At 37.4% G+C, this 14,439-nt stretch overlaps 1 protein-coding gene across 1 annotated transcript in view; it reads right to left on the bottom strand.

Annotated features, from left to right (window-relative positions):
• Window positions 1–14,439, bottom strand: part of LOC140333963 (alpha-2-macroglobulin-like) — a 50,722-nt gene that overhangs the window by 15,124 nt on the left and 21,159 nt on the right. Inside the window, exons 13-22 of the mRNA XM_072416006.1 lie at window positions 11,751–11,817; window positions 6,659–6,804; window positions 6,024–6,173; window positions 5,747–5,932; window positions 4,470–4,608; window positions 3,800–3,932; window positions 2,636–2,861; window positions 1,604–1,730; window positions 797–918; window positions 534–594 (exon numbers count right to left, since the gene is read on the bottom strand). Of these exons, the coding sequence (XP_072272107.1) occupies window positions 534–594; window positions 797–918; window positions 1,604–1,730; window positions 2,636–2,861; window positions 3,800–3,932; window positions 4,470–4,608; window positions 5,747–5,932; window positions 6,024–6,173; window positions 6,659–6,804; window positions 11,751–11,817 (1,357 nt within the window). The remainder of the gene's footprint in view (window positions 1–533; window positions 595–796; window positions 919–1,603; window positions 1,731–2,635; window positions 2,862–3,799; window positions 3,933–4,469; window positions 4,609–5,746; window positions 5,933–6,023; window positions 6,174–6,658; window positions 6,805–11,750; window positions 11,818–14,439) is intronic.

Raw genomic sequence — 14,439 nt, forward strand, 5'->3', positions numbered from 1 at the left:
GTCATCAGGACATATTGTGCCTGATTTATTAAAGCTCTCCAAGGCTGAAGAGGATAAACTTTCATCAGTGAAGCTCGGTGATCAAGCAAATTTGAAATGGATCTTACCCAGGATTCAAAACATAACAAACAAATAGCCAATTAATTTTAAGAAATCAATTCCAGGTTTGTTGGGTCACCCTGGTTCACTGGCGAAAATGTATCCTCTCCAGCCTTGGAGAGCTTTAAAAAATCAGGCCCACTGAAAGGATGAACTATCCAAGTAAGAACACAATAATAAAAACCCCTTAACATTCAAAAACATTTTGCTTTCTATACATCTTTAATTAACAAGTAACACATTGGTGAACATATACTAAAAGGTGTAAAAAAAGTTTTACAGACTTTTTTTTTTTAAAGCCCCCCTAATTAAATTGCAGTAAGTACAAGCTGTTAAATTGACTTAGGTCATTGGTAGCCTTAGGCAAGTGTGAGTTCCCAGAAAAAGAGTTTGTAGGTAGGTTTCATCATAGGTAAATATCAAGTTTTTCTTACCTTCTCCCTCTTGGATACAGAGCAAAGAGCTGTGTGATTTCTCCACCAGCACTCCTCCAGGCTGTCAGACAGAGGGATCACAATGTAAGAAAGTTTGCTTACAAAGATTTAATTGTAGTATTAGGGTTGGGTAACATCAATCAAGAAAACAAATAATACATAATAATACATTACAAATGTACATGTATTAATTACAATTCATCTAAAGCAGACTATGATGCTTTGCATGTTTCTGTGATATAGATTTGTTTTTCCACACTAACCTGTACAAGTAAGGGTTTCACAATAGTATCAGTGGCTCCTTGTTTGGGTACAATTGGTATTTCATTTTCGCACAACTCCTTAGTGTTCACAGCCTCAGTATGTACTGTGATGTTTACTTCTCCTAAGAAAAAAATATGAAGTCAACATTACATATATAAATAGTTGAAGGTTTAGTTTTAAATGAAAGAAAAACAATGGTCTGGATCATGTTGGTTTCCAAAAAATTCTCAAATTAAAAATGAAGATTCACCAGAATTTTTTTCTTATTCACAAGTAAAATGTGTAGGTAGATATATAAAAGAAAATAGCTTTAGTAATTGGTCTAGGTATAGGCGGGGGGGGGGGGGGGGTCCCTTTATCCTCGATAGGGTATCAAACATGCTAACCCCTAATAAATATAAAATTAAAGAAGGGAAAGAGAAAAAAGTAGGGGCTTGTTTTGGCAGACTTTCTTGTATGCAATATATTAAAAATAAAGTTCAGTGACATAGAATAACAAAATTTGTTGAAAAAACATGTCAAAAAAAGATCAAATTATAAATCCATGTTAACCATGGATGGGAATGCTTGCACTATACAGAAAACCACTTTGTTATTTCTCCTGTAGCCCGAGAAGCCCAGTTGGTGAAATGCGTAACGAGATAATGCAATGTGCTGTTTTGCTTACCAATATTCCCATTGACCCCCATCTACTTTGGGCTACAGGAGAAATAACAATGTGGAATCTCTGTCTAATTTATACTCAAGGTTCACTAAATAATATGTAGACCATATGCCCAGCCTTGGGTTTATAAATCCCTTCTTACCCAGTTTGGTGGCTTTTAGGTTCCAATAAAAGGTTTTGCTCTCATCGGCACACAGGCAGCTGCTGTAGATACAGTCTGTACATGGTGTCTGCTCCAACTCTTCAGTGGGCTTCAGTGTGACTTTAATCTGTCTCAACAATGTTAAATTGGAAGATCACATTAAGTTACATCCACAAGACTAATTTGTGATTAGAATAAAGGAAGACAATCTTGTTTGGTTGCAGGCCTCAGAAAGGTCACCAAAAGGGTCTATTATTATTGGCCTATAGCCCCTGGTAAGAGGCAATATTTTTGTATATGTATTTCCTACTGCTTAGGCTGCTAACCCTTTGGGCAGCTCAGGGAGGAAGAATCTGTCCCCCGAGAGGGAGAAAGATGCCTGGATAGTGATCAGAGGAAAATATACCTAGGGATGTTGAATTATCTGTGTGGAAATATGCGAGTGCGGACAGAGAAAATGGGAGAATCTGCAGTTTGCACACTTGTTTAATCCAGCCTAAAGGTACGGAGACTGTATAAATCCTCCTCTCCAGCAGAATGGTGAAAGGCCACTGGCCATCTTGAAAGATTTAATGCAATACTCTATAATCTTGGCCTGGCTTGGCTTAATTATTTTATTCTATTGTTATTAGTGACTGTTGGTATTGCTGCTTGATATTTATTGCAGAGTTGTTCCCCTGTTCTTACCTAGTATGTTGGGTTTTAGGAGAAGCAAATATATTTGATATGTTTACATATACTTTTAAGGAGTATTGGTTTGTCACTACATATTACTTGTTTTTCTCTTCAGGACCCGTTGGTCTTAAGTATATTTAAACTACCCGCCATTCTGGATTGTTGGAGTCATTGAGTTCAGGTTTCTGAGTGCATGACTTTTGGTATGGAAATAAAGAGGAGAACCTGCAAAAGTTCAGCTGTTCCTGTGGTGTTAAGTGCTACATACAGAACATAAGCTATCAATATTCAGCAGATAATTATTCTACATTATTAATATATTCATATAATTTGTTTTTTTACTATTATATCACTAACCTTAATGCATTGTTTAAGATAATTAAATACTGAGGCTTTGAGGATGAAAGTTTCTCCTCTAACTACAGAGTATGGGAGGGTGAGATCCACAAAGAATGGCTGGAAAACACGAACAGAGACAGGAGGAGAAAGTCCTAATCCACTTTGGCCCAGGCATACAGCTCCTGCATTCCAGTCTGTGATGGTATCTGGAGCCTTAGGATGGAGGTCAGCACTGCCAGAGTCTCTAAACAGGACGAAGAGCAAGAAAGAATACACCATCATAATAATAAACCAAACAAGGTTGTAGAAAATAGTAGTTGTTTATAGTAGCCCAACGGTTTCCAATTTTCATTTACATAAATTTTTCATATTTAGTGGCTGAATTTTCTTTTTAAGCTTTCCCGTATTTAGCCTGGTTACTAAATGTACTATATTTGTAGAAGAGCAGTGTTGTTACCCTATGCTGGTCTTTTGACTTGGACAACAATCACAGCCTTCTTTTTCCATCTGTATTACTTATGAAAGGGGTGTTCTTTCATAAATAATACAGACGGAACCAGGAAGGCTAAAAAACATTAGTTCGGTGCACAGGAATTTACTGTGACACGAGAATTTTGACATTGTCAACAGGTATTTCTCTATATTGTTCAGAAGCCAAATTTAGTCTGGAAATAAAGACAACTAATTCAGCTACCAACCACATATAAAAACTGGTAAGCTGCAATATATTACTTTTGTATTCTTGGGATTCAAGAGATGTTGTAAAGTCCCAAAACATATTGGTGATTCTTAAGTATACACAAGATGTGATTATATCATGCAAATTTGAGGGTGAAATTAATTTATCATTTTAACACCCACTATAAATTGCATGGCTTGTGTGATTGATGTCTGTATCTTCCAGTCTGCAAATAGGTGTCAGTGGCCCCAAATATGGATATGTCTGACATCAGGGCATAATCTGGTGAGTGACAATTGTACCATTTTAAATTTCCACTTCTGTCCCAGTAGCAAAGGTTACAACCACAGAATTGAGAAAGAATCTCTTAAACAAGGACACAGACAGCGATATATATCTGACAGGTTCTAACATTTCACTAGCCAAAACTTGTTTTAGATATAGTTCTTCTATTAATAAATCCCTCTTTTTATGTTGAATGCACAAGCCAAGCTGAGACTTACCCTATTGCTACAAGCTCCCATAGCCAGGTCTCAGGAAAGTATGTTCGAATTTTCTCCTTTTCTTCCTCTGGTTCTGCATCCAGGATTGATCCACGTGCAGTCTCTCGTCTAAAGTTAGGCTCAGGCATAGAACCTGAAAACCAAAAATTAGGTTTATAAATACATTGCATGCAGGTATAAGTATATTATTGAGGAAGGGGAGTTAAGTTTGTATTGTGGGTATGAATACAAAATTAACTAAACTGAATTTGGTCCCTCACAATCATATTTCCTCTTTATATATAAGTAACATTGCATTCTTGTTTTAGATTCCCTGCAGGCATAACTATGTGAATTAAGGACCTGTTCTCCCTGTGTATGCAGTGCTAAATAAATAAAATGTAAAGTGTGTAATGTGTTTATATGATGCAGTGCCGTTCATTCTCCTATATGCTGTGATGCATGCATGTCAAAAATGACAAATGTATGATTTTAGGACAGTCTGGTGCACAACACCTAACACAAAGCCCACAAAAGCATGTGTATTCATGCAAAATCCCAACTGCAAAAAATAATAATAAGTAAGAGTTGTGATGAGTACTACATTGCTCCTTCCCAACCTGCAGGTCCTATGACATAAGAATCTATTGTTATGGCTGCTACTACCTATTGCCTTATTTTACAAGCTTACTCATAACCATTGGTCCTTCGAATCCTGGTCTCCCTGGCATTCCAGGCAGCCCTGGCATCGCAAAACGGTGAAATGGATGTCTAGGGCAATCCTTGAGTTTCTGAATGTCTGCACTTGTTAGTATTTTCAGTTTTATTCCCTGTAGTTTATAAAAACAACATTAGATTTGTGCTTAGCATACTGATATAGGGATATACTTTAAAACAAGCTAAATATGCAAAGGACCCTGACCTTTTATAAAAATATCATGAATGCATTGGTGAGTAAAGTTATAAAGCTGTACATAGAATTTGAACCATGCCTTGTTATCACACTCCAACATCTCTTCTGACCTTCAAGGCCTGTGTTGCATCTTTACTGTAAAACATTTTTTTTTCTCCGTCTTTCCAGTAAACCTAAATATGCAAAGTGGCTCCTGAACAAACCTTTTCAGGAAAGCCTGCCATAATCCATTATCTCAGCCTCTTCATTCAACCTTCTCTTCTGTTTCATTCATTCTCTAAGCATTTCATTTTACTGGTCCTGGCCTTTCATACACTTTCTTGATTTCAAATTACATGTATCACAGATTCACTATCATATTTTTCTGATCATTTTATGGGCTCAAAATAGGGCTTAAAATTGAAGTTGGGGCTCATTTCCTGAGAATCGTGGTACTTGATTGTCGATTTTGATAATGCAGGTCACATCTCGGTAAATCCGTTTTTTTTAAACTTAATCATGTGACTTTTACTACTAATTTCATGGCTTTAAACTGTAGAACAAATCTCAAAAGATTGCATCTTTATTGTCTAACTAATGATATACTTTACAGCAGTGGTCCCTAACTATTTGCACGCGGACCACTAAATGCACAAACTCCGGACCACGCATGCGCGGGGAGCTGTGTGTCACTCAAAGGGGAAGAAACTTTCCCCCAGAGTGACGTCATAATGCCAGAACCCACCCACTCTCCCATTGCAGATCTGAGCCTCCAGAGACACAACCAGCCCAACGCCCTGAGCCTGCAATCTATACAGAGGACATGGTCTGGTGGGTGCATCGGCTGGAGCCGCAGCCCACCTGTCGGATGGCTGTGGACCAATAGTTGGTCTAAGAATTAGGGGATGAATATACCTTTAGCTGCTGACAACGAAAATTGTGTGATAGCTATCCTACAGGTTTATTTTCAAAACATTAGAATAATGTAATACACTACAATTATGTTGCTTTACTTTACAAAAACCCAACATTATACAAACTGCAATTCATGGTAAATTTTTCAGTGCTATATATACCTCAAATAAACTGTATACATCCACATCCTGGTCATGTGAATGCAGCGAAGGCCAGTGGTAATATGGATAGCCGAAGCGTTCTACTGGGCGACGACGAAGAAAAGAGTCAATCGCACAACGGTTTTCATAATTTTGGACACGATAGTCATATCCACCATCATTTGAGAATGGAAACAGATTATAAACCTTAAAAATGTACATGATAAAAAAAATCACACAGTGAGGGCAAACTAAAACATTTATTAACATTTATCTAATTTTGAGATCAACCACTCACTTTGTCTGCAGTCAGCTCCTTCTCTGGTTTCATCAACACCACACTCTGATCCACCACCCTGAGACCACAGAGAGAACCAGGAGCAGCCTTAATCTGCAGAGACACATCCAGACCTGGCAGAATTTCTTCTGGAGAAAAGCCAACTGAAACCTGGCAAGGAGGTAAAACAGTAGCTCAGAGTAATAAAATAATAGTAATCAATTGAATATGCTGTAATTTGTCTGCAAGAATACAACAGCTTCCAGGTTTTCATCCTTTTGTAGGAAAGATTTAAAATGCAGTTTGTTCAATGAACAATCGAAAAAAGTGAAGTGCTATGTGTAGAGACCCATAGTTACCCAAAAATCTTAACTTTACAACTCCAGTAAGTTGCATTGTCTGCTAAAGGTAATCTGCAGTCTGCTACACCTTTAAATAACAAGACATCTTAATAGCAGGTAACATTTGTTATTAGTTTTCTGAAAATAACACCATGCTTTGCATTTCATGAACCTGTGTTTCTAAAAGTGCTTAATTTCTAAACCTTATACAATCTTTCAAAAACATGAACATAAAAAGTTATGACTGGAGTTGGCCTTTAGATTACATAGTAACACATAGCAATACATAATAAGCTTTATGGTCAGATCACTCACTTTGTTGTGGAAGCATTGCTGTTTTTTATAGTTTGCTGAGTCAGCCAAAATATCTCCACCTGGTAATATAGTATATACAATTGCCCGAAAACTTGAGGATGCCCCTGGGCTTAAAGTAAGCTTCAGTGTTGTCTTGCCATGAAGATCTGCAGGGATGAAGATCACACAGAAGGATCAAATGAGGTGTATTAAAACATACAGTAAGAGTGTTACTCATTTGTAGAGGTGATCAGAAGGGAAAAGTTCAAGCCAGCTCAAATCCAGTTGAATCAGTAGAAAGCCCTGACCAGATAAGAAATTCATATATTTTAATGAGCTGTATGATACCTGTTAATGACATGTATAGTAATACGATGACATGTAAAAAATGCAAAAAAAACCCCAAAAACACATAAACTTCCATATTTAGATTGGAACTCAGATTTCTAAAATTTCAAAATCTGATTTGATGACAGAATAACTCCAATAAGAAGAATCCAAACACCACTACTCATCTGTCCTAGCATAGCAAGATATTTAATGTTTGATCCTGTTAGTGCAGCATAGCTCCTTGTACCATCTTCCCAGGCATGTGTACATACATGGTTTACACTACAGTATTCAGTTTATGGAGAGCACTGGAGTGCATGCACTGAATATGTAAAAGGCTAGGAGGTGGGTCTGGGGGTAGAAGCATACTACAAAATGTAAAGCACAATGATGTTAGACCAGAATGCTAAATCTGCTTAATAACTAGTGGTTCACTGGTTAAACATCATAAAAAATCAACCAATATTTAGAAAAGAACAGCAGCTTCTTCTTATGAGATCTGGGATCCTCAGGGTTCCTAGGATCCCAAATAAAGGATTGTGATCAGACTCTCACTCTGAGTAGCAGAAGTTGGGTGAAAAGTAACCATCATTGTAACTGTGTGGGTGTTTTTTTTTCTAAAGTTGTAATACATTGGTTTTATATAGGGGCTGACTACTATGGATAATTGGTGATTTTTTGCAAAATTTTATCATTGCAAAAATCCTACTTTGTTTCTATTTGCAGAGGCTGATTGGGTCAATTGCATGTTCTTTCACTGAGTCATTGACAGTTTTAGCAACTGCTAATTCTGTAGATAGAAACAGACAGATAATTGCTGTATTTACATATCAACAACTAGGAAATCTGGCATTTTAGTGGCAGAAATTGGCAAGTAACCTTTGGCACCCATAAATCCCCATGAGCATTTAAAGGAAAGGTTATGGGTATGAGGCGCTGTTTAACCTCCCTGGTGGTATTTCCTGGTGTAATTTGGGGTGGATTTTCCATACCAAAAGTAATAACCCCCAGCCACAATTGGGGTGGAAATGCCAGGAAGTTTAAAACTCCTACCTGGTTCCCACGTTCCAATGGTGTCCTCCAGTGTCCGACATCTTCTTCCCCTGCTGATGCTGGCCGGGCATCAGTGTAACCTGGTGATGCCCGGCCGGCATCTGCATCTCCAGCGTGTGAACGTTGGAAACGGGAGGCCAGAGGAAACAGATACTGTCCAGGCATCTGCTTGCGAGTCTTAGGCTGGTGGTTGGGACCGTTGGGCAGCTAAGCACGTCTGGGCGGGAAATTTAAAATAATGAGGATTTTAAAATGTACCACTTTAACGAGGTCTGGAGGGAATCACATTTCAAAATTATACATAGAGCCCATAAGCTAATGAGGAAACGTGATTCGGCCGAGTTGCAGAGGACATATTCATACTGTCCTAAATGTGGGGCATTAAATACTACATTAACACATTATTTGTGGACTTGTCCGCAGATAGGTCAGTTATGGGATGAGGTGTTACAATTTATAAATTACACCACAGATCAAACGTTCCTTAAGGACCCGATTTTGTGTCTATTTGGTTCTTGGAGCATGAGGACTCTGTCCCATTCCCGTGGTAAATATAGAAGTTGGACCAGTATATGTCTACTAATGGCTAGGAGGGTGATTCTGAAGGATTGGATTAATTCTGTGGTCCCGTCTATACGGGAGGTACTCGCATTGTTAAAAGTAGTATTTGATAGGGAATTATTTGAGTCGGAGAGAGAGGGAGATAAACGGATCACCCGCTTCTTTCAGATATGGTACCAATATATAGAAAAAGTACTTAGTGTACAGGAAAAATTGACCATCTATGAATGATTCAAACATTCTATGTGGATAATAACACAGGGACTGTTGTAATTTCAAATGATTGTAAGCATCCTGGACGGTATGGATTATTATGTACTATAATGCTCTCCAGTAAGATTATACATCATTTATGTTTGTAAAGAATTTTTGGGCCTATAGATAGATAGTTATTGTTTTTTTTTTTTTTACTTTTCTTTTTATGTTATGTTCTATGTTTTATGTTTTATTGTATTGTATTTTATTTGGATTGTGATATGTTATGGAAACTAGCTGAAGTAACACTGGAATTGTAGTTTTGTTTTTTTTATAGATTGTGTTGTATGATTTTTTGTTGTACTAGTTGGAAAAATAAAATAAAAATTGTATTTAAAAAAAAAATGTACCACTTTTACATTTAAAAATCCTTAATATTTATACCGCCAGGGGGGTTAATAACATGCCTCTCCCAATTCCCCACTGTTGAGGGAGCATGAGAATATTGAATTGTACAGGATGTGGCCACACACCAGCCACCTTCCCTTTCCCATAGCCAAACAGGTTCATATGGACCTGGTATGGACTTGAAAGTTCAGCCATACTCTTGCTTCCCAGCCAGTCCATGTTTGCAGAAGTGTCTTGTTTTCATAGTGAAGCGGAAACACTTTACATCATTTTTAAAGCATGTTAGTTGAATGATTTGTGTTGTCACATTGTTTTGCTCATGTACAGCCAGCAAGTGATCCCATACTGTACAATACAGTGGTCTTCTCCAAATAGAATTTGTGATTTCATGAAAGTGTCACATTTAAAGGAATATTGCTAATTGACTTGGGACAAACACCTATAGTTTGTTGAAGTAATAGGATATTATTCAACTAAATGTTTATACAAATTACCATCAACTGTTTTTCTGTTCAAGTGAAACTCGTTCCCATTGGTCAATTGTAACCATTAGCCTCCAAAAAAACCTTTGTTGACACTACTGTAAGACTATTAGTTATGGACAAATAATAATTAAAATGTATGTTTGTAACTCTTCACATTATTCATTTGGAAAGGGAGACGCCCCCACACATAGCACTACGTTCCCTGAATAAACTCAAAACAAGAGGCAGGGAGGGAGTCCCTGACATTTTTTTCGTATTATAAGGCAGCCGCCCTAATGAGAATAGTAGATTGGTTTTAAAACAGAGACAGGAAAAGCTGGGTGTTATTGGAGAAAGCACTATCCCCCTTAGACCTACGTTCCCTGCCGTGGGTGGATAACACTTTTCATCGATTTAAACATCCCCCAAATCTAACCACAGATCTCTCGTGCATTTGGGACAATCTTTTACGTACGGGAAAGCTGTCTTCTAAACCTGGTCCTATGACCCCTCTGTTTGACAACTTGGCTTTTCACCCAGCAGTTTCTAATATGGAATACTGATCAGCATAGGCACCTATGTGACATACTATTCAATGGGCAACTTTCACCCCCTCTCTTCTTTGAATATGGGAAAAAGTAATAGTAAAAGAATTTTTGGCCGCATGGTCAGTTTATCCACTATGGAGGCGGTATTAAGGTCTTCTGACCGACCATCCCATCCTGTATCCCTACTGTATGCTATTATTCTTGCAGTGACTGGGTCTAACTCTCTCATCTATACCAGGTATTTGGAATCAGACATAGGAATACCCATTTCTGATTCATAATGGGAACAGCCCTTCATCCTAAGGCATAATCTTGCACCCCCATGTAAAGCTCAGAAGACAAATTATAAGATGCTTTCCAGGTGGTATAGATGCCCCACGGATCTACATTGTTTCTCTTCTTCTCTCCCTGACACATGCTGGCGATGTTTATCCTATAAAGGCTCAGTGATTCATATATGGTGAGAATGCCTGCCCATCTTGCGCTTATAGAAAATGATCATAAAGGTGTAAAATACGTTTACAGGTTCTAATTTTCCTAATAACCCCAAAATGGCACTACTATCCATGGTTCTAGGTAAATATAAATCTGCCAAAAAGAGTGTATTATGCCTTTTTTTAACAGCAGCCAGAGTGATTCTTCCCAGGTTTTAGACAACTACTCCCTCCATGAAAGAGTGGTTTATGGAATTGGTAAATATTCAACATATGGAACTGTTGGTAGCAGAGAACGAAGAATAATTTGAAAAAAAATGTATGTTTGTATGTTAAAATATACATTTATTTAAAGTCTTGATATTGTATGTGATTAGGATTATGTCTGTGCATATCTTTAAGATTTATGCATATGATATAATGGGATTAGCATCCTGTAGGAGATGCAAGATTTTCACATTTAATTGTGCATAATTAAATCAAAATGAGGAAGGGAAAAGAAAACTCTGTTTATAATACCATGAAATGAAGAGGAGAGGGATTGTCATCAGAGGGTACTACTTTGGCATGCTAGTAAAGGTGCCAGACCAGAGAGGGTTTGTGGCATGGTAACAGAAAGGATTGACTAACTACTATAAGAATAGGGAAGGAGGTACCTAGAGAAGGTAGGTACGCAGAGGGAAAGACTTGAAAGAAGTTGAGCCAGAGACTCTTGGGTGATTAGGGGTTGGCTAGATTAGCAAGGAACATGACAGCTATAAGTATTATCTGTATCATACACAGTAGGCTTCATTTGTAAGTTTGTTTGGTATTGGTATTTATAGTGTACTTGACATGTAACTTTTTCCCAATCTATGTCTCTGCTTACAATAATTTACAGTAATTTTTTACACAGATGTGTAATCACTCCTTCACTAAAGAACTCCCTAAAATATATAGAATTTGTATTATTGGAATATTTATTCATATAATAGTTCTTCAAGGGCTTCACAATTAACAATAGACATTAATACATTTTTCTTGTTTTGTCAAAACATGCTGTTTTTGCAAAAGTACATTTCTCAATTTCTAAGATTAGCCAAAAAAGTTTGAAATTAGATATAAACATGTATTTACTTACCTTCATTTTTATTTTCAGTGCTGACTTCTATAGTTCCATATTCTTGTATAGAGCCTTTGGAAGTTACCTTTTAAAATAAAGCAAAAATAAATGTTGTGTAATTAAAATTTTGTGCTTGTTATTGTTTTTTCAATTTGTGATTTTTCATATTTTCATGCTGATACTGCTATAGTGGTTTGCCATTGTATTGAAAAGATAGTGCTAGAAGGATCTTATCTGTCTGGCAATCCCAAGCTGTGTGCCACCAGGGTCTAGTTCACCCTGGGTATTCTCTCTGGTGGTCCTGCATGCAATAGATATGGTTAGATATTAAAATAATGTAAGCTACTGTTTGCATTTTAGACTGTACTTTATGTAATGTCTTTACTGAGGAAGTAAAGTGATGCCAAACACGTAGAAAACACTTGAAATATATTTAGAAAATAGATACATGGATCTGATTGCCTCAACAAGAGGAAGGGAATATACTGTATATGGAATGGCTTTGTATGCCCTTTTAGCATTTTTATAGTAATTAAAGATGTTGGAAAAAAATGTTTTTTAATATTGTATGTACTTACAGGCAGATGCAGACAGTGATTAGGTAAGCAGGTCACTGTTTTATTGCAGCAGGGACATCACCTGTCCATTTTTGCAATAAACACCTGCCTGATTACTTGGTTTTAAAGATGAACTTTAGTTCCCCTAGTATCTTCTAACTAAAAATTTGTTTTGTCTTCTAAGCTAAAAATAATTATTTAGAATTACATTATCCTTTTTCATTTTTCATGTAAAACCATCTATTACTATCATCATAGATTAAAACATTTTTCATCTACTATTTCTCCATTTTTATTGCTAGTGTTTTGTTTTTTAATTGAACTTTTCTTTTGATTTCTCCCAGCTGTCTCATTAGCAAGAGATTTCTGCCTATACTTTAGCCATATGAGGTGATCATTAAACATATGTGCTCCATGGAAAGTGTGGGGATTGATTATATCTGTTTTATGCCATCTCCTAATTAGGACATAGTCAATTTGGTTTTCTATTTTGTTGTTGGGTGATCTCTATAATACTATAGGGCAGATTGTTCTTGTGGAGAAAATAAGTATTACTTGCTATTATGTTTATCCAATTGCAAAATGATTTAGCGTGTTCAGTGGCAAAGCTACAGATTTATGGGCCCAGTACAAATGTTTGATAATGACTTTTTTCCCCTTTTAGAAGTTACTTCCTCTTACTCTGTTGCAAATCTTGCATCATAACCCCTGCTAGCACACCAGTGATATGTAGAAAGTTACAACGCTGTACATGTGAGAGAGGAGTCACAACAAGGCTCTTACAATCGAACACTCTTATCAGACAGTGCAGGCACCTCTCCAAGTCACCTCCAGAAGATATTTTGCAACCCCAGGCAGTATAGCTGTTGATCCTTGTTCACAGATTTTGTAATGTCAGCTGCAGGTATGAATATGACAATTGCATGACCTGGGCCACCTAGGGTAGAGACCACAGGGAGACCACACACTTCTGACCACATCTACTGAATCACAGCACCATTAATGTTATTACTTCCCAGTGGTCATAAGTAGGGCCCCTTAGAGCCCTCTAGACAAGGGGAACAACTGAAAACTGAGCGTCCCCACTCCATAGGTCGCATGGCCGGGTGCTATTATCATTTGTTGCTCAATTATTTTTGTATTCCAGTTGTTGCTTTTTAGGTTTTTAAATGTCAATCTGTACAATTATGTTTCCTAAAAGAATTTTAACTTTTCATTTCAGCAGTTTCCCAAATGTTTTAGTTATTTATAAGAATCTTTGCTTCCACTATCTGTTCCCATCATCAGGTTGGTGCATGTGCACACATACATGTTAAATAAAAAATAACCCTTGTTGATAACATAACCTTTCATTAACTGCTTAAAAAAATAAAACCCTTCTTCAAACTCATACAAACTGCAAATTTTGTTCCATAAATCCAGCAGTTTTTACTATATGACTTACTGTAGCTGCAATACATTTTTTTGTTCAACCCCCTGCTACGTCCCTAGAGAGTTGCTTTCAGTATGGCTACTAAGGTCTCTCCCCCCTCCATCCACAATACAACCATCTTGGTGGATCACTTTTAGTCTGACCCTTCCTTCTTACCTGTTTGGCTAGGGTTGCCCCACTAGAAGCATAAGCTTTTACCAACAATTCTATCAGGCTAACAAAAGTGCACACAAAACTCCTCACCTTAAGAAGGTGGCAGCCCCAAAGAAAGAAGTATGTACAGTGAGGTTAAGAAGTATTTGAACCCTTTCTGATTTTGTACGTTTGCCCTCTGACAAAGAAACGACCAGTCTATAATTGTAATGGTAGGTTTATTGTAGGTGTGAGAGACAGAATAACAACAAAAGAACCCTCAAAAACCCAGTGCTCAAAAGTCAGAGCTTGATGTGCATTGTAATGAGTGAAATAAGTATTTGATCCCCTATCAACCAGTCTGGAGACTGGCTAGGACCTTCATGTGCTTCTTTTTGAGCCACTCCTTTGTTGCCTTGGCCGTGTGTTTTGGGTCATTGTCATGCTGGAATACTTATCCACAACCACAACTTTTTCAAGGCCCTGGCTGAGGGATGGAGGTGCTCACCCAAGATTTGACAGGACATGGCCCCATTCATTGTCCCTTCAATGCGATGAAGGTGTCCTGTCCCTTTAGTAGAAAAAT

Source organism: Pyxicephalus adspersus, chromosome 6, assembly GCF_032062135.1.
Source record: "Pyxicephalus adspersus chromosome 6, UCB_Pads_2.0, whole genome shotgun sequence".
Taxonomy (NCBI): domain Eukaryota; kingdom Metazoa; phylum Chordata; class Amphibia; order Anura; family Pyxicephalidae; genus Pyxicephalus; species Pyxicephalus adspersus.